The 19193-nt window shown below is 41.0% G+C and overlaps 1 protein-coding gene across 2 annotated transcripts; it reads left to right on the plus strand.

The window, feature by feature from the left end:
* The first annotated feature begins 759 nt into the window (after positions 1-759).
* DNAJC12 (DnaJ heat shock protein family (Hsp40) member C12) lies at positions 760-18377 on the plus strand. Of its 2 annotated transcripts, XM_075841426.1 has the most exons (6): positions 883-967; positions 6383-6499; positions 6591-6669; positions 10264-10403; positions 14649-14829; positions 16967-18377. In XM_075841426.1, exons 2-6 carry the CDS (start codon positions 6437-6439, stop codon positions 17059-17061), a joined length of 558 nt encoding a protein of 185 aa, XP_075697541.1. In that variant the 5' UTR covers positions 883-967; positions 6383-6436; the 3' UTR covers positions 17062-18377. The 2 variants fall into 2 exon arrangements, with proteins under 2 accessions (XP_075697540.1, XP_075697541.1); XM_075841425.1 differs by lacking the exon at positions 6383-6499 and having other exon boundaries at positions 760-967.
* Positions 18378-19193: the final 816 nt, after the last annotated feature.

Raw genomic sequence — 19193 nt, forward strand, 5'->3', positions numbered from 1 at the left:
ATACCATCATACAGAGACTGAATAATACTACCATACAGTGACTGGATAATACCATCATACAGAGACTGAAAAACACCACCATACAGTGATTGAATAATACCATCATACAGAGACTAAAAAATACTGCTATACAGGGACTTGATAACGCCACCATACTGTGAGTAGATAACACCACCATATAGTGACATAATAATACCACTATAGAGTGACTGGATAACCCCATCCTACAGTGACTAAATAATACCACCATACAGTCACTGAATAAAGCTGTAGGGGAAGCCTACTACGCGTTAACACTACTGGCCCTATTCACGGGTATTACTTGGTTTGTGCTTTCTATAAGTGACGGTATGATTGGGTCATTGCAAGAATATTTTCTAAAATTTTGGCTAACTCCTGGTGAATTGTCAGAATTATGTTTCCCAATACATGACATTATTATGATTAACATCGCAACGCGTATGGCCAAGATTACAAAACGTGATAATTCAAGTAAACCTCTACTATACGGTTTATTCGATGTTCTGTTTTTTACTATTGTGAGTAAAGGCCACAGCGCAATAGTAAAATCTCTGCATGTTTGCAGATGCCTGTGGTCTGCTAGTTATTACCAGTCAATGACCTCCTCCTGATACAGTAGTATAATAGAAACCAGCTCCCTCTCACATTGTACACTAGCGGACGTAATAAGCTGCTTTTTTTTTTTTTGTTGTTAACTATAACTCCCAGGCTGCACTGCGAGTGACGCAGCCTCTCCCTCTTTCAAGTGCCAATAGCAAGCAACAAGTGTGGAGCTGCCCATCTACCATAAAGGCTGGTGGAGCCCTTGTATCATTATATAGTGGAGAAGCAGAGCTGGGTGTGTGCTGCTCATCTTGTCACACACATGGAGTCTATTCTGAATAGCACTGAGGAGGCTGTGCAGGAGGATTATTACACTCTGCTGGGTTGTGATGAGCTCTCCACGGTCAGTGTCCATCTTCTCTATTCTGCCGCATACATCTAGCTATTCTGCTGTCCGTTGTATAATTGTTCAGGATAGGTTATTATCATTACGATTGTGTGCCTAGAAAATGTCAGGGTATGTGAATAGGACTATTGCAAAGGAGGCTCTGGTGTGATTGTGTGTAATATATGGTATCTGTGATGTTGCATGCACTTTTATGATTTATTTTATCCATGCATATAGCCAATGGAACCATTTAGCAACTGGAAGATTGGTAGATACATAAACAATTCCCTGTGATCAAACACTCCCATATTTAGCCAAAATCTTAACATTAACTACAAGGAAATTCTGACGTTCAAATTTTCTTTAAAAAATGGAACAAATGTCCATTGGTAAAAAAATCTGTAATTGCCACTATAGACACATTTAGATTGGAAATGTGATAGTTAAGAATTACATGTACAATGAGAGATCATTTATATATAATAAATGTATTTTTGGAGAAACTTTACTAAACAGCCTGTTAGAATATTACTGTACTATTAGACCTAGTTCAGAGTTTTTTTGCGGTTTTTGATGCAGAAAAACACCCAAAAAACTGCCGAAATTGCCTCCCGGCAAGTGGAAAAAAAGCAACATGCTCTTTCTTCAGGCGATTCCATCTCTGACAGAGAGATGCAGAGAAAGCGATTTTCGCAGCGCTTTTTGCCCACGGCACTCAGTGAAAAACGCGACAAAGAGAATGCAGGCAGGTCAAAATCTGCCTCAAAATCCTTTAAGGCATTTTGAGGCAGATTTTTCTTTCTGCAAAAAACTCAGTGTGAACATAGGGTTCTTCCAGGGCTTTATATATTTCTGCCTATATATAAAGCCTGTTTACTTTATTACTCTATTACTTATATAGCCAAGTCTAAAAGTAAATACGAAGAGTAATAATTTCATATATGTCACAATAATGTGCACTGTTTATATATTTTGGTATAATATGTAATGTATATATTATATTCTAATATTCCATCCTAATAAAAGTGTTTCCAAAGGTAGAGATGTTAATATATAATAGTAAGGGTGCAATGGAAATCTAAACACATATAATGCGTTTTCTTGTGTTGTGTGGCATGTCCAAACTCATTCATTCTTCCTTGATATCAGAGAAATCGCACTAAACAATTAATTTATACCCCTCAGTCACAAAAGAGAATTCAGGAATTATAATCTGTAACTTCAAGGATTTTTTGGGGTTTATTTAAAACAGAACATATCCATTTATGGCAGCGGCAATAAAGCATACCATAGAAAAAGACGCTTTAACAACTCCTGTACTGTATGCAAATTACTCTCAGGTGTCCACTGGGTATTTCTTCAGGAGGCAAGTGTCCTGCGATTTTGACTGCAGCCCCTCCCGTCTAGGCTTGATTGGAATCTCTGACACCTCGAGTCGTCCACTGTTCCCTGCAAAGAAATGTCCAATGGTTCCCTTTAAAAGAGAGGTTTTCCCATCTGAAGTACTTATAGCACATCCATAGGAACCCCACCTATTGGGAGCACAGAGGTTCCCTGACCCGTTTGCTGATGCAAAGCGGGCACTAGTGGTTTGTTGCATTGGCAAGAGCTGTAACTCCCATAAGCTCCAATGAATAGAGCTAAACGCAAGCACGGCCACTTCTCAATTGAAGTCTATGCAGTTAGCAACCACTTTGCATCGGTAAAAAAATGGGGGTTTCTCCTGACTGGTGCAGGTTCCAGGAGTGGGTGCCGCACCTATCAGACATTTTATTGCATATCCTGTGGATATACGGCCGCAGTAGGAATAATAGACCCCAAATGGGGCTATCCACACGACCGATTTTTTTGACGGCCCGGGAAACTGGGGCGTCAAAAAATGGGACATGACCTATTTTCGGCCGTTCTCCCCGCCTCCCATAGAAGTCTATGGGGCCGTGTAATACACGGCCATCACTCGAATGTGTTCCGAGTGACGGCCGTGTCTTCCGTCGCTCGCTCTCTCCTCCTCCTCCTCACAGTGCGAAGTGCATGTGGGGAGGAGGGTATTTTTTTTCCTCCCTGTAGGAGCGGAATTCCCAATCCCGCTCCAGGAGAAGTCCATGACTTCACTGTCCATATATGGACACAATGATGTCAGGGACTTATGAAACGGGATCCCTAGCACTGTGGCCAGTGTTTCGGCTCCAGGAGCAGTCCCTGACTTCACTGTCCATATATGTCCATCAGTTAAACAGTTAGTGTATACATGATTAGACATTGTTCTAATTTTTTTAATTTTTTCACAGGTCAGGAAATATTATAAATTAGATTCTAATTTATAACATTTCCCTGTGCTGGTCACTAGAGGGAGCAATTCCCAAAATTGCAGCATTGGCATGTGGTAAAGCAACCACATTGCTTTATGCTGCAAAATTTGAGAAGACACACTCGCTCTAGTGTGCTCAAACAATCCCCCTCCTTTATCTTGGCTAGTGCCAGGAGAAAGGAGGGGATTGAATGTTCAAACCTCCTACACTGTGTGCCGCCATTTTTTGAGCGAATACACAGTGTAGTAGGCTTACATACAGTGGTTATAACACAAAACATACACAAACATGACTTACCTGCTCCTGCTGCCGCCTCTCCCTCCAGTCTGTCTGCTCCCTCCGCTTGCTTCTGAATACATGCTCGGAAGCCGCGACCGGAAGTAGTCATCTTACTGTCCGGCCGCGGCTTCCGGTCCACAATACAATGGCGCCGGATGTCGCTCGGCCGAAGACCTTCCATTTGGACTGTGTGGGAGCGGCGCATGCGCAGCTCCCACACAGACCGCGTACGCTATAGTGAATGGAACGGCTCCCGTTCGCATTCTCTATGGGGATGTGTGTGCCGTATTCCATCACTGTATGTGTCGTTAATCAACACACACACACAGAGATGGAAAAAAAATGGCAGCCCTCATAGAGAAGTAAAAGAATGAAAAACGTAAAAAGTAAAACACAACACAAATAAATAAAATGTATTTAAATATCAAACAAAAACCAATATTATATTTAAAAAAAAAAAATTGTGACACATTGCCTTTAAAGAGGCTCTGTCACCAGATTTTGCAGCCCCTATCTGCTATTGCAGCAGATAGACGCTGCAATGTAGATTACAGTAACGTTTTTAATTTTAAAAAACGAGCATTTTTGACCAAGTTATGACCATTTTTGTATTTATGCAAATGAGGCTTGCAAAAGTACAACTGGGCGTGTTGAAAAGTAAAAGTACAACTGGGTGTGTATTATGTGCGTACATCGGGGCGTGTTTACTACTTTTACTAGCTGGGCTTTCTGACGAGAAGTATCATCCACTTCTCTTCAGAACGCCCAGCTTCTGGCAGTGCAGACACACAGCGTGTTCTCGAGAGATCACGCTGTGACGTCACTTCCCCAGGTCCTGCATCGTCTCAGACGAGCGAGGACACATCGGCACCAGAGGCTACAGATGATTCTGCAGCAGCATCGGCGTTTGCAGGTAAATCGATGTAGCTACTTACCTGCAAACGCTGATGCTGCTGCAGAATCAACTGTAGCCTCTGGTGCCGATGTGGCCGACACGATGCAGGACCTGTGAGTGACGTCACAGATCTGCACTGCCAGAAGCTGGGCGTTGTGAAGAGAAGTGGATGATACTTCTCATCAGAACGCCCAGCTAGTAAAAGTAGTAAACACGCCCCGATGTACGCACATAATACACGCCCAGTTGTACTTTTACTTTTCAACACGCCCAGTTGTACTTTTGCAAGCCTCATTTGCATAAATACAAAAATGGTCATAACTTGGCCAAAAATGCTAGTTTTTTAAAAATAAAAACGTTACTGTAATCTACATTGCAGCGCCTATCTGCTGCAATAGCAGATAGGGGTTGCAAAATCTGGTGACAAAGCCTCTTTAAGACCATATTTAGACTGCAAACAATGCCCCTCTCATATAGAAAGACTAGCAAAGTCCTCATTATCTGGTGACAATGGTCTTCTACAGGATGTTGATGATTCATTGGTCTGATAAGGATGATGAGTGTTACACTGTTGACTCATCGTAGCGATGATAACATCATATTTTCTCTTCACAATGAACAAGTCTGATTTAGAAAGCGGATATTTATGATAACTAGAAAATACAACATTGGAGGTGATTGTTCATCCAGCTCACATCTGCATCCTCTCTTACATACTGAAGACACTAACCAGTGTTCATGATCTAAATCTAATTGGTTTTTGGCTACATGCCCTATGTATGTTCTCCATTCCAACTGCCTTACTGCTTGAGCCCCTGCAATTTCCGATTTTGCCTGTCTGGTCTCCAGAGTGAGTTGGGCATAACTTTATTGATTTAAAAAAAATGCATTTTATAAGAATGAGGATAATACTAAACTCCTTTATATTCTTCAGTAGGAATCCGATATAAGGGAGACGATGAAACCCGCTGAGTAGTATAGGGTTTTTTTAGGACACTTCTAGAACCTCCCATTAATACATCAGAGGTGGGTTACAACGTCTTCCTTATTTGATACACAATCCTCTCCAGCATATCTAGATTTAGACACACATTTATAAAAAGCAACATGTTTAAAAAGACGCATTCCTACTTTACACAGACCTGGAAAAAAAGGTGGCGGAACCTTAGCCAGTGTGAAATTTAATGGAACTGATGTATGTTGTGATCGATTTAAGAAACAAGGCAAATGCAGTTATAAATTTGTTGCAACATATGTCAATAAAGTAGCTAATCTTTAAATAAGACCTTGGATAAAATGACGCCACTTTTGAGATAGGCATATATATATATATATATATATATATATATATATGCCTATGTCTTTAGGGGTCCTTTGCAGTGATTTATTGGAGTATGGGGTATTTAGCTTAGGAACGGTAAGAAAGACAAGTGTTGAGTATGGTGCGAGTTCACCCATTTCCCTAAACCCCTTTCCCTTTTTTCTTTCTTCTTTGTCTTCCTAGCTGCATGGTGATGGTCAGTGCAGTGGGGCTACACTGGGGTAGTCATTTTCCCTTATTTCTCGCCCCTTTCCTTTTCACTTGTCTATCTGAGCGGCCACATTTAATCTTGTATGTCATTACGCTTTATTGTATTCGGACATTGTTAAACCTTTATTCTGTCTTATTGAAGACGTCATTTGCCACAAGGAGGGTTATGATGAGAGTATTTGATGATGCACCGATGTTATATACATAGGTATATTCTGCTTATTAGAATCTGATTTTGTATTTTATTTCAACTTAATAAAAAATAATTGAACACTAGAGAGTATAAGGGGTCAGGAGATTAGTGTTGAAAATCAAATGCTGAAAACGTGCTATTTACGTCTGTGTGTTAGTCTATCTTCTCCAGTATTGACAGTGGTAATTAATTCCGCAGCTTTAAACGTTACTCTTGTTATCAGGTAGGTAACAGTGACTAAAGGAAAACATGGTTATAATAACAAAAGACTCGGAAGATGAAGATGAATCATGACAGGCTGCTGCTGCTCTTGGGGGATAGCAGACCATTGTCAGAAAGTGTAAGGCTTGTTCTTATTTGAATAGTCAGGATGACCACTATTTATATAGAGAGACGTCACAAGCAAATTACTGTGTATGTTTTTCCATCAGGTTGAACAAATTATTGCAGAATATAAAGTTAGAGCCCTTGAGTGCCATCCTGACAAACATCCCGGCAATGAAAAAGCAGGTATTTCATTATTTCATTTCAATGGTTTTTATAAAATTTTCAAGAATACAAGTATAACAGATCGCATAAATCACAGCCGTAAAGAGTGGGCTGATTTTGTAAAGATAAAAAAGGTTAACAGAGTAAAAAACAGAATAAAATAAATCCTAAAGCCAGCAGAATATGCCATGTGTATAAATGCAATTACAAGTTGTTTTTACAAATGAGAACTGATCACGATCTAAGAAGAGATTATCTATTCTGACAGAAAGGGCGGACAGCTCAAGTTGTCCATATACCAGTCAAGGCAGGATATGTAAACTTGCCATATGCAACTATCTTCTCATAAATATAAGATGTATCAATTAAAAATAGAAATTCTTCTAAGGTAGAGGCGATAGCATTGTTCCAATGTCAAGACTAGTTTAGCCATCCCTAAGATTTTACGGGTCAGCTTCCTGAATTGAGGAGGGACAATGTCCATATTTAGAAAAATAGGAGCCAGGTGGGGGGGACATAGGAATTTTGAATTCAAAGAAAGATTCTAGTAGGTTAAACACTTGTTTCCAATAGTCCTGTATAATAGTACAATCTCATAATGTTTGAAGAAGGGTCCCTTTATGACCACAGTTTGTACAACAATCTGCTTTAGGCCTCATTTACACGAACGTATTATACGCGCGTGCGACGCGCGTGCTTTGCACGCATGTCGTACGCACCTATATTAGTCAATGGGGCAGTTTAGACGATGCGTGAATTGCGCTCATTGCGTGTGCGCAGAAAAAAACTCACGACATGTTCTATAATCGTGCGTTTTTCGCGCACTCACGCACCCATTGAAGACAATGGGTGCGTGAAAACCACGCATGCCGCACGGAAGCACTTCCGTGCGAACTGCGTGATTCGCGCAAGAGCTGTCAAACTCCTGAATGTAAACAGAAAAGCACCACGTGCTTTTCTGTTTACAAACATCCAAACGGAGTGTCAAATTCGAGATGAGCGCACCGAACTTCACCGGGTTCGGCCAAACTCGTTTTGACCGAAACCGGTAAAAAATGTTCGGGTACGCGACGTCAGGAGACAGTCACTGTCCACGGTGCTGAAAGCGTTAAACTGGTTCAGCACCATGGACAGTGACTTCCGCTCCGAAAATCCATGAACCTGTAAAAAAAAAAAGACGTTCTGACTTACCGATAACTCCGGTCCGACCTCCCGGGATGACAGTTCAGTCAAAGTGACAGCTGCAGCCAATCACAGGCCAAGCACAGGCTGCAGCCAATCACAGGCCAAGCACAGGCTGCAGCCAATCACAGGCTGCAGCGGTCTCATGGACTGCGGCGTCATCCTGGGAGGTGGGGCCGGATGACAAGAGAGGGACGCGTCACCAAGGCAACGGCCGGGAGCCCGGACTGGGGGAAGCAGGAAGTTCTTGGTAAGTATGAAAGTCTTTTTTTATTCACAGGTTGGTGTATATGGTGTTCGGCATTCACTGTCGCGGGTGCTGAAAGAGTTACTGCCGATCAGTTAGCTCTTTCAGCACCTTGGACAGTGACGGGCGTCGACTAGCCTCATCAATATGATGGCGGCTGCGCGAAAATCACGCAGCCGCGCATCATACATGGATGACACACGGAGCTGCCAAGTGCCTTTTGCGCGCGCAAAACGCAGCGTTTTTTGCGCGCGCAAAACGCACACGCTCGTGTAAATGAGGCCTTAGAGTTCGGAAACATCTGGCATAAATGGTCCAGGGTATAATGCCAATGTAAGATTGTTTAAATGGCAGCGTCTACGTGTGAGCTACATTGTAAAGGTAGTATGGATCAGCTTAAAAGCTTTCAACCATTTGTCTATTTTCAAATGTGGTTCCCAAATCTCTCCCACAACCTGATAGGGTATGTTTTGCCAAAGCCAGCACTAGCTCTGAATGTTATAAATATATTTAAGGTCTTTTTGTTTCTTTATTAAACCAGCCAAAAATTGTAAGATCACAAGTTGAAGTGTCTAATATGTAAAAATTTAAAGAACTTGCTTTGTGGTAAAGAATATTTTGACACTAGACCATTAAATTGGCTCAGTTGATCGATATGGGATTTAAAATACTTATTTCCCTCCAGTTAGATAAGTTTAGATTAGAAATAGACAATTCAAAGAAATCTATAGGGATATGTGATCTAGATAGGGGCTATTGGTCTATGGATTCCTTCTGAAGATGTGAGCAGCATGTCAATGCAGCAGTCGTGAGGGGCGATATATAGGATAGAGGTGGGATGTTCCAAAATGTTAAAAATGAAAGTGCTTTAAGGCTTGTAGGAGAAATATAGGAATGCTCAATTTGGATCCAGTGTTTTGAGCAGTTGGCTTGCCACCCGGGAGGCATATGTACCATCAAATTAACTACATAGTATCCATACATATTTGGTGTATTTCATTATGACAATAGATGGCCTTTATGCATAAAAAAATGTTCCAACGAAAAGGTGTCAATATTGTCCATACCAACAAGCCAGATCACGTATTTATTTTCAATCTGGGTCTAAAAGATAGGGAGAAAAATTGTAATCTGGTTGCTATGAGCAACAATGACACTTTTTGTTTGAACATGAAAGTAAAGTAAACTTTAAAAAAATAAAAAAAAATAAAAAAAAAGGTGTCTCGGCCTCATTCACTTAAATTGAGATGAGCTGCAATATCGGATAAAGTCCATGGACAAGAATAGTGCCATTTCTAAAAAAAAACTGTTTTTCTAATACTAAACGGTGCCTAAAGGTCCTTTTACAGCGGTCAAGATTGGCACTCGTTTGCTCCTTTCACAAGGAGCTACGATCAGTAATGCACGGGGACGAGCGCTTGTTACTACGATCCCTGGTCCCCAGGCATTTCCATCATGTCAGCAGCACATCTCCCTGTTTACACAGGGAGATGTGCTGCTGACAATGATGATATTTTGTGCCGCATTAGCGATACAATCAGCCGACAAATGAGCGTTTGCTTTTCATCGGCTGATCGTTTCCCTGTTTGAATAGGGCAATGATTGGGATCAAGCATTCATATGAACGCTCGTTTTCCCAATCATTGGCACATGTAAAAGGGACTTTACCCTTATGTACAACACGGATAATCAAAGTAAAATCACTGCCATTACAAGTGAGAAGCTGTAGGAAACACTAATTCACTTCTTCCACTGCCCTACAAGTGCCTTGAGAACAACAAAGGTACCCCTTTGTTGCAGCCTGTATTCCACCCTAGCAAAATAAATAGGGGGCACAAATGCACCCACTAAATGGCCTGCTAAAGTGCTGGAAAATATCTTGGATCCTCTCTGCCATTCAGTGGAGCAAATAAGCATGACTTGATATTCAGCAACCCAGGCACTTTGAAGCAGGACTCTTTAGGAGAAACCGGAAACTTTTCTACTTCCGGGGACTATTTAGTTAATCTTTGATTAGACACTGTATGGATATCCTTATCTAAAAGGAACCAGCCTAAGAGGCAAACGGTCCTGATGTCCCCTTGTATAAAGGGTAAACATTTTGTACCATTAAATCCCAAATATGTATTATAAATTATAAAGATTCTTAATTTGGTCATCACTACCCGAATGTATTTTTTTTGTAGTTAAAGAGTTTCAGAAACTTCAACAAGCCAAAGACACCTTAATCAATGAGGAGAATCGTGCACATTATGATTATTGGAGACGGAGTAAACTTATGATTCCATTTTCCCAATGGGAAGCCTTGCATGATTCAATGAAAATGGTAAGTCGCCTTATATTTGTAAGAAATATAACAAATAGCGTTCTAGACAAATTGCAGAGCCTCAATTAAATGACAGCCGGAGCAGCCTAATTTAACCACAAATGTAGTGTTTATGTGACTCCGCGCTGCCTGAATTTCATTTAAAAAACATGTTTGTAAGAAGTCACGCTTGTCATGTGACACCGCAAACAATGACATTCTATGGGGGGATTGTTGTATTAACGACAAACACATGTCCTAATGGAACGCCATGTGCTTTTTCGCAATAATTTGTTTTGATGAATTGGTTTCAATATCCGGAGCCTTTGAACATTGTAAACAAACATTTCCTAATCTGAGCTTTGTAGTATTAAACACAGGGGCTGTTGATCTATAATAACCTTTTACTTTTTAAAGAGGCTCTGTCACCAGATTTTGCAACCCCTATCTCCTATTGCAGCAGATCGGCGCGGCAATGTAGATAAGAGTAACGTTTTTTTTTTTTAAAAAACGAGCATTTTTGGCCAAGTTATGACCATTTTTATATTTATGCAAATGAGGCTTTCTAAAGTACAACTGGGCGTGTTTAACGTTAAAGTACAACTGGGCGTGTATTGTGTATGTACATCTGGGCGTTTTTAAAGTTATGTACAAGTGGGCGTGTATTATGTGCGTACATCTGGGCGTTTTTACTTCTTTTACTAGCTGGGCGTTGTGAATAGAAGTGTATGATGCTGACGCATCGGCATCATCCACTTCTCTTCGTTAACACCCAGCTTCTGGCAGTGCAGAGACACACAGCGTGTTCTCGAGAGATCACGCTGTGACGTCACTCACTTCTTGCCCCAGGTCCTGCATCGTGTAGGACGAGCGAGGACACATCGGCACCAGAGGCTACAGTTGATTCTGCAGCAGCATCAGCGTTTGCAGGTAAGTAGCTACATCGACTTACCTGCAAACGCCGATGCTGCTGCAGAATCAAATGTAGCCTCTGGTGCCGATGTGTCCTCGCTCGTCCGACACGATGCAGGACCTGGGGCAGGAAGTGAGTGACGTCACAGCGTGATCTCTCGAGAACACGCTGTGTGTCTGTGCACTGCCAGAAGCTGGGCGTTCTGAAGAGAAGTGGATGATGCTGATTCGTCAGCATCATACACTTCTATTCACAATGCCCAGCTAGTAAAAGAAGTAAAAACGTTCAGATGTACATACACAATACACGCCCAGTTGTACTTTTACTTTAAACACGCCCAGTTGTACTTTAGAAAGCCTCATTTGCATAAATATAAAAATGGTCATAACTTGGCCAAAAATGCTAGTTTAAAAAACAAACAAAAAAAAAACATTACTCTTATCTACATTGCAGCGCCGATCTGTTGCAATAGGAGATAGGGGTTGCAAAATCTGGTGACAGAGCCTCTTTAAAGTAATTCTCTACTGTCCCATTTAAATTTTAAACTTGTCATTAAAGAAGTTTTCCCAACCTAAACATTTATGGCATATCCACAGACTATATATAAATGTCTGATGGATTCGGGTCCCAGCTCTGGCCACTACGTCCGGGCAGAGAACGAATGGAGAGGTGGCGAGGTGAATGGAGAGGTGGCAGCACATGTGCCCCATGGATATACTGAACAAAAGTATACAATACAGAACAGCAGTTCCGTGGGGAGGCAGGATCCCCTAGCGTCATAAATAACTATGATGCCAGGAGTCCTGTTCACACGTACCATGGTCGGGACGGGAAATTCGTTCAACACACAGACCATTTTTTCACGACCTGAACACGGTCATGTGAATCCAGCCTAAATCTTAGGAAATTATCAGCCAGATTTACTGATACCGTCAGTAACCGCTCATTACACAGTAACTGCAAAATAGCAGTACCTCAAATGTATTATATATATATATATATATATATATATATTAAAACTAATGGCCACATTGCAAAGTATAGGCTTAGAAACCGGGAACAAACTGGTTTGATCTTAAATCTGCTTCCTGGCATAGTATATAGGAATGTACAGTGTTACATAGGTCATCACCAACATTGTCCACATTATTTGAAAAGTTATAGCCCATAGACTAATTCATTGAATATAAAGAGGATTAGCTGGGGGGGGGGGGGGGGGGGTTAGACCACTAGCTATATGGCCGATTTCACAGATCATGAATACACCATTCAGAAACTTGAAGACCCACACGGAAGACATTCCTGTGGTTAATATGAATCAAATTGACAACGCACTAATAGTTAATACTAATAATGGCACATATATTACTTTTCTGAGACACTAAGAACTGTGGACATCGGTCAGCATATATATATGTGTGTATGGGAACATATTCTGGGAAACCTTTTATGCCTTCCTTCTAGAGAAAGGGCTCTCCTCACTTTATGCAGATACAATGCAAACTTTTTTTTTTCTTTCTTAAAACATTATATACTCATATAAAATACAAAACAAACAGACATTTGCATCTCTGAGATCACACAGGAGCATACAGAATGTAACATTTGAAATTTTATCACATATCATGACAATATTACATTTAATCCACCATCTTTCCAGGGCAATGCTGGAATTACATTAATCAAAACAAACTAGACATCCATTGCTATACAATCCCTTACACATGACAAATGACACAGTAAGTAAATAAGCCAAAACTGAATTACAGCTGTAAATGTAAATAATCATGTCTGTCGGTTTCGGTAAACCTCTATTCTCTTATTCTAATCCCCTTTACCTTATCAAATCAGACTGTTCATTTGGCAGATTGAACTAGCTTCCTGACGAAGCGACTTTTAATTTTCCCAAAGTCCCCTTTAAGTCTTCAGTGAGATACCAAGATGTGTGTTGGAAACCCTTCACCACCTCCCCAATATCCGAATCAGACAATTGTACAATAAATGGCTTCCATCTCTTAAAAAACCCAGCTGTTTTTTGTTTGTTTTGTCGCCTCTACTTTATCTGAAAAGACAGACCTTCAGTTGTTGTATTAATTGGTCTAGGGAAGGTAGGCTTGACTCCAGCCAAAGTTTCAACAAGCATCTTTTGGCTATGATAAGTATTATATTTACCAGTGAGGGAACATATGTCAAGGACCCCGCCTCCTCCGCATCAATTGAGGCCATGGAATGAAAAAGAAGAAGCATAGGAACCGCCGGCAGTGTTCCACCCCAGAGTATCTGTATGTAGTCCAAAACCACCTTCCAGTATTTTTGTGTCTCAGGGCACAACCATATGCCATGATACAAATCAGTGCGCGGCTGTGTACATTTCGGACATGCATGCAATCTATTTGGGCTGTCAGCCATAAGAGGTATGTTAAAGGCATAAATAGCCGCATGCATAAGTTTGAAATGAGACTCCCTCCACACCTCATTTACAACATGTTTCCGCACTGTCGTCCAATGGAAGCATTAATGTCTGGTATATTCAAAGTGCGTCTCCAGTATGCAAAATGAGATCTCGGCACTACCTTTATATACAAATCACTAATTGTTTTATATAGAGTAGACCATGACTTTCTATGTGACTCATTCTCAACAAAAACATCAAAAGGTATTGTCCACAATTTCTGGTTCAAAATTTCTCACCAATTTCGTGCAAAAAGATTTAACTTGTAGATATTGGAGGAAGTGGTTCAGAAGGATCCCAAACTCCCCCACCAATTCAGGTAGTTTCTATTCTAGGCTCTGAGGCATGCAGTATGTGGCCCACTGTCGTTATCCTCTGTTGCTTCCACATAGTAAAAAGAGAGCTGGAAGTCCCGGCTGTAAATCTATAGGAGACCATAAGGGTAAGTGTTTGGACAGCTGATATGATAATCCCAGCTTGTTCCTCACCTTCCAACACATGATAGTGTCCCTCAATAATACGGAACCCCCATACAAATCTCGGAAGGGATGCTAGTTTAGTATGCAATAGAGCAGTGAGGTCATATTTTCCTGCTAGCGCAAGATCTAGTTCATAATTGGAGTAGTGACTGGAGTGATGTATCCAATCCAAGACATGCCGAAAAAGGCTGGCAATATTATACCCCCGCAAGTGTGGAATATTTACTCCACCCTGCCAATGATAGCCCTGCAACTTGGCCAATGAAATTCGGGGACGCTTATTTAACCATATAAACTTTGAGATATTGGTATTAAAATCTTTGACATCTTTATGTTTTAAGAGGATGGGTAGTGTCAGAAGTGGATATAACATAATGCAAACATTTAAGATAATTTCTGTTATAAATCATTTGTATTTTTAGTCAATGCATTGGGCTGTAAAGAACAAGAAGGAAGCAATGCTTGAGGCACCAAGTGAAATACAAGATGACATTTCATTCAACTCAGAAGAAAAGAAAAACCAGATCCGTGAAGAAAACGAGGATCATATATTGAAGAAAACACCAGAGGATATTGATTTGCTGTCTCCTAAAAGTCCTGAAGGTAACACCACCATTAAATAAAAGCATTCAATCAATATGGTCTTTAAGCTGTGAAAATTCCTTCTTAAATGTCAGCAGGACCCTTCAGACAATGAATTATTAATGCTTTATTACTCATACACTTCGTCTGTTTTTTTTTCTTGAAATGTGAAAGTTAAAAGCCAAAACACATTGTCAAGAAAATAAAAACGACATTGTTGTAATAATTCTGTACCTACTGTAGCAAAGGAACAGCAGTGAGAATGACATATGATGTAGATATAGGAGCATGGTAAGAGCCCAATGCACGGTTTGAGCCAATGTATGAAAATAAGTTGTTGCTACCAATTCTAAGCTGGTTAGGGTGTTATGAGTAAAAGGGAATCTGTCAGCAGTTTTGAGGCCTCAAAACTGCTGACAGTGAGATCTATTTTAAATAGACGTTTGATTCCCCCGATACGGCGTTGGCAAGTGTCACTGTCTGCTTTAGTGGCCAATCAGGAGATTGCTAGAGCCAGCACTCAGAGCAGATGGGAGGGGCTTGCAACGTGCAATGCAAGAGCACTTGGAAATCAAGTCCCGCATCAGTGGCAATTGCGATCTGCGTGCCAGGGGTATTATACCTTTTGGCATGATCGAAAAAATTAGGTTTGTTTAATATGTCCTTCCCCTCCACTTAATCGCTCGTCGGACGTTTTAAGGCCTCAAATCTGCGGACAGGTTCCCTTTAAGGAGTTTCTCCCCTTTCTTCCTCTTTGTTAGAATTATAACCACAGAGCTTCATAAAGACATACTGACAAAACTACACGACGGTCACTGACATCAATGTAGACAGTCCTGACATTTACAAAGATGACTCAATTCTGTACGAGGAACTACCAGGTTCTTCTCATGTGCTTGAAATCACCAAAGAGATGATCCAGCATGCAGGAGAATATCTATCATTATGTACACAGAAACGAGAAGGTTGGGGCTCTTCCTGTGCTAGGACTAGTAGAGAATGGAGACATCGCTGGTCATAGATGTCAGTGAGACATCTTTTAGCTTTGTTGAGAACCAAAAAGGATCAGACAATACCATCACTAGTGAACATTTTAAGGGGTCGTACTGCATCAGGAAAAACATGGCTTGCTTTCTAAAACTGCAATGTCCATGGCTATTGCGGTTCAGCTTCATTGAAGTGAATAGTGCGGAGCTGCAATACCAAACACAACCAGAGTACAGGTGTGGTGGTGATTTTGGAAGAAAGCAGCCATGTTTTTCTAATTCTGGACAATCCCTTAAAAAGGCTATGTACACAGTTTGAGATTGTTGTTTGTTTTTTTTAAATTGCGCATCAGTGTGATTGGTGCAACTTCCTAAATAAATGCTATTTAAAAAAAAATTCACTTTTTGAGATGCAGCTGGTTTATATCCGGTGTACAGAGCAGCTGTATATTGCACTGAATCCTGTAGACACGCAGGATCGAGCTCTTAACGATCACATCTAATTTCATAACTTAGATGTGATCGATTACAGGTAGATCCAGGATTACATAGCCTTTAATGTCAGTATAGAGCAAAGGTAGGCAACCTATAAAAAAAAGATAAAAAATACTGTGTGCCATGCAAACATGAAACTAACACAAGCGGAGACCATGTATGTGACATAAACCAATCAGTTAATTAAACATACATTTCAGTGTGACCCTTGTCCCCAATTTTCTTTGCAAAGAAGATCCATCTTGTGGTGCATATGAGGTGACCTTGATTTGAACACAGGCCTCAGTGGTGGGCAGTTGAAGTGAACGAACGTCTCTTTTTCAGATACACCTGTCCTGTGATTTCAATGGCAGTCTGGCTGCTAAACTCCATCTTCACGTCGCTTAACACCAGGAGAGAGATCAGTGCTGCATTGTGCGCCTGCAATTCACACAACTCAGCGCCACCCAGTGTTCAGCGCCGACAAACACATAATGAAGCGCCGCTCTGTCCCGGTGTTCAGCGCTGTGAAGCACACAACGGCACTAGACACTGGGGGAGCGTGCCTACAAACCATGCCCCACGTGCCAGTTGTGACACAGGTGCTACAATTTGCCAACCCCTGGAATAGAGTATTTGTGAGGAGTACTGTCAGGGTGCCCTATACTACCAGTTTGTTCTTTGTCATCTGATTATAGGAAGTCCAGACACAACTTACTGTCTCCTGCGCTTCCGCTGGTCCGCTGAGGCTCCATCGGATCTCCTTCGGAAATTCAGAAACTATGAAATCTAGACCTTCTTCCCTGAAGTATTAAATGGTCTTTCCTCTATATTATATATAAAAATAATATTTAATGTATTTTATTTTACAGCCACCTAAAGAATTGTACTTTTCTTATTCATCACATACTTAAATAGAAGCTTTATGTTCTGTTGTACATTTAGACCAGGGTTCCCTATCCTGTGGCTCTAAAGCTGTTGCAAAACTTAAAATCAGAGTATGCCCTGACAGCCGCAGACTGGGAGTTGTAGTTTTGCAACACCTGGAGAGCAATAGTTTGGAGATCACCAATTCACACACAAAAAGAAAACACGTGCCAGAGATCTCTACTTGCATAGATTTGCCTAATATAATGTACAGACTATATCTGGGTGTTTTAGGGTATATTTGAGTTGGGTTTTTTTTTGTGGCATTCTTTGCCATAAAATGGTACGGTATTGCTACAATCATGGTGATTGCGGCACTACCACAGTTTTTGGCAAAAAAACGAATCATGTAAACATATCCTTATAGTGCTGCACCTAATGTTGTGGCATAGTAGTTCTAATTGGAACAGTGCATGATGGTGCCAGAGTAGATCACCCCCCTCATCTGCCATGTGGAGGACCAGCTGATGTTAAAATTATGGAATTTGTGAACTGCCCAATGTGCAGTTCAGTTTAGCCCCAAGTGTAAGGGTATGTTCACACGCACTGTTTTCAGACATAATTTGTGTGTTTTACGCCGCGAATTACGCCTGAAAAAACAGCTCCATTACGCCTACAAACATCTGCCCATTGCTTTCAATGGGTTTTACAATGTTCTGTTCCCATGAGGTGTAATTTTACACGTCGCTGTCAAGACGGCGCGTAAAAAGACGCCCGCGTCAAAGAAGTGCAGGTCACTCCTTGGGACGTTTTTGGAGCAGTTTTTCATTGACTTCATTGAAAAACAGCTCCAATAACGTCCATAAAAAATACGCCACGAAAAACACGAGTTGTTAAAAAACATCTGAAAATCAGGAGGTTTTCAGGCGAAAATAGCTCCATATTTTCAGACGTATTTTGCTACTGCGTGTGAACATACCCTTAGACTGGTTCTCATGTTGTAGTCCAAACGCAATGTTTGTTTTTTTTTGCAATATTGCATGGCAAAAAAAGCATTTTGACTGCAACATGAGAACCCAGCCTTAATCACTCTAGGAATTGCTGCTTAGGACTGCAAAACCATCTTTTCTGACCAAAACAATTTTATACAATGTAAAATATAGTTTGGTTAATATGTATGTGTATTTATGGTTAATGTGTTATGTATGTGCATTACTTTCTAATAAAGAAATTGACCAGAAACAGTCTCGTGTTTATTACTATAGCTCATTTCCAGAGGACTCTCCTTACACCAGCAGGCACTTATGACAATTCTGTAGTCCGTGCACAATCCATAGTAAAAGCTGCTCTTAACACTGGGACTCCTAGCTCCTCAACCCCTTATTCTCACATGGCTGGTAAAAACAGAAGAGAATAGGGAATTTAGAAATACTTATGTACTTTTATAGAGGATCAAGCAATGTGTAGTGTAGTTTCAATCCACCATCACGCTCATGAAAGGCCCAAGATGGTGGGTGTATGTGTGTAATATATATATATATGTATATATATATATATATAAAATTTTCTTTTGAAATCTTGCAAAGAGCAAGCCTTTCCTCCTGGCCTCCTCCATCTTCATCTGGAGACCAGCATGACATCACCAGAAGGGTTTGGGAAAAGGGGGAGGGCTTAGTGCCATTGACTATAATGGACAGTTACTGTAGCTGTAGAAAACTGAAGGACCAGAGAATCGGTACAGCTCCAAAAGGTAAGGCTAAGTTCACAGAGTTTTTTGATGCGGAAACCGCGCCAAAAAGCTTGTCAAAAACCGCCCGAAAATGCCTCCCGTCGATTTCAATGGGAGGCGGGGCCGGTTTTCTCCAGCGAGCGGTAAAACCGTCTCGCGGTAGAAAGAAGCGGCATGCCCTATCTTCGGGCGTTTCCGCCTCTGACCTCCCATTGACTTCAATGGGAGGCAGAGAAAGCGTATTTCGCTGTGTTTTATGCCCGCAGCGCCGAATGGCCGCGGGCAAAAAACACCATGAAAATCGGCGTGCAGGGAGAGGAAAATCTGCC

Source organism: Rhinoderma darwinii, chromosome 11 (genome assembly GCF_050947455.1).
Source record: "Rhinoderma darwinii isolate aRhiDar2 chromosome 11, aRhiDar2.hap1, whole genome shotgun sequence".
NCBI classification, from domain to species: Eukaryota; Metazoa; Chordata; class Amphibia; order Anura; family Rhinodermatidae; genus Rhinoderma; species Rhinoderma darwinii.

Excerpts from the sequence above, each read along its gene's own strand:
- DNAJC12 (XM_075841425.1), top strand. The coding sequence starts at position 887 with ATGGAGTCTATTCTGAATAGCACTGAGGAGGCTGTGCAGGAGGATTAT. Across the intron at positions 6,670-10,263 it reads TCCCGGCAATGAAAAAGCAG|TTAAAGAGTTTCAGAAACTT; the intron begins GTATTTCATTAT and ends TTTTTTTTGTAG. Across the intron at positions 14,830-16,966 it reads GTCTCCTAAAAGTCCTGAAG|GAAGTCCAGACACAACTTAC; the intron begins GTAACACCACCA and ends ATCTGATTATAG.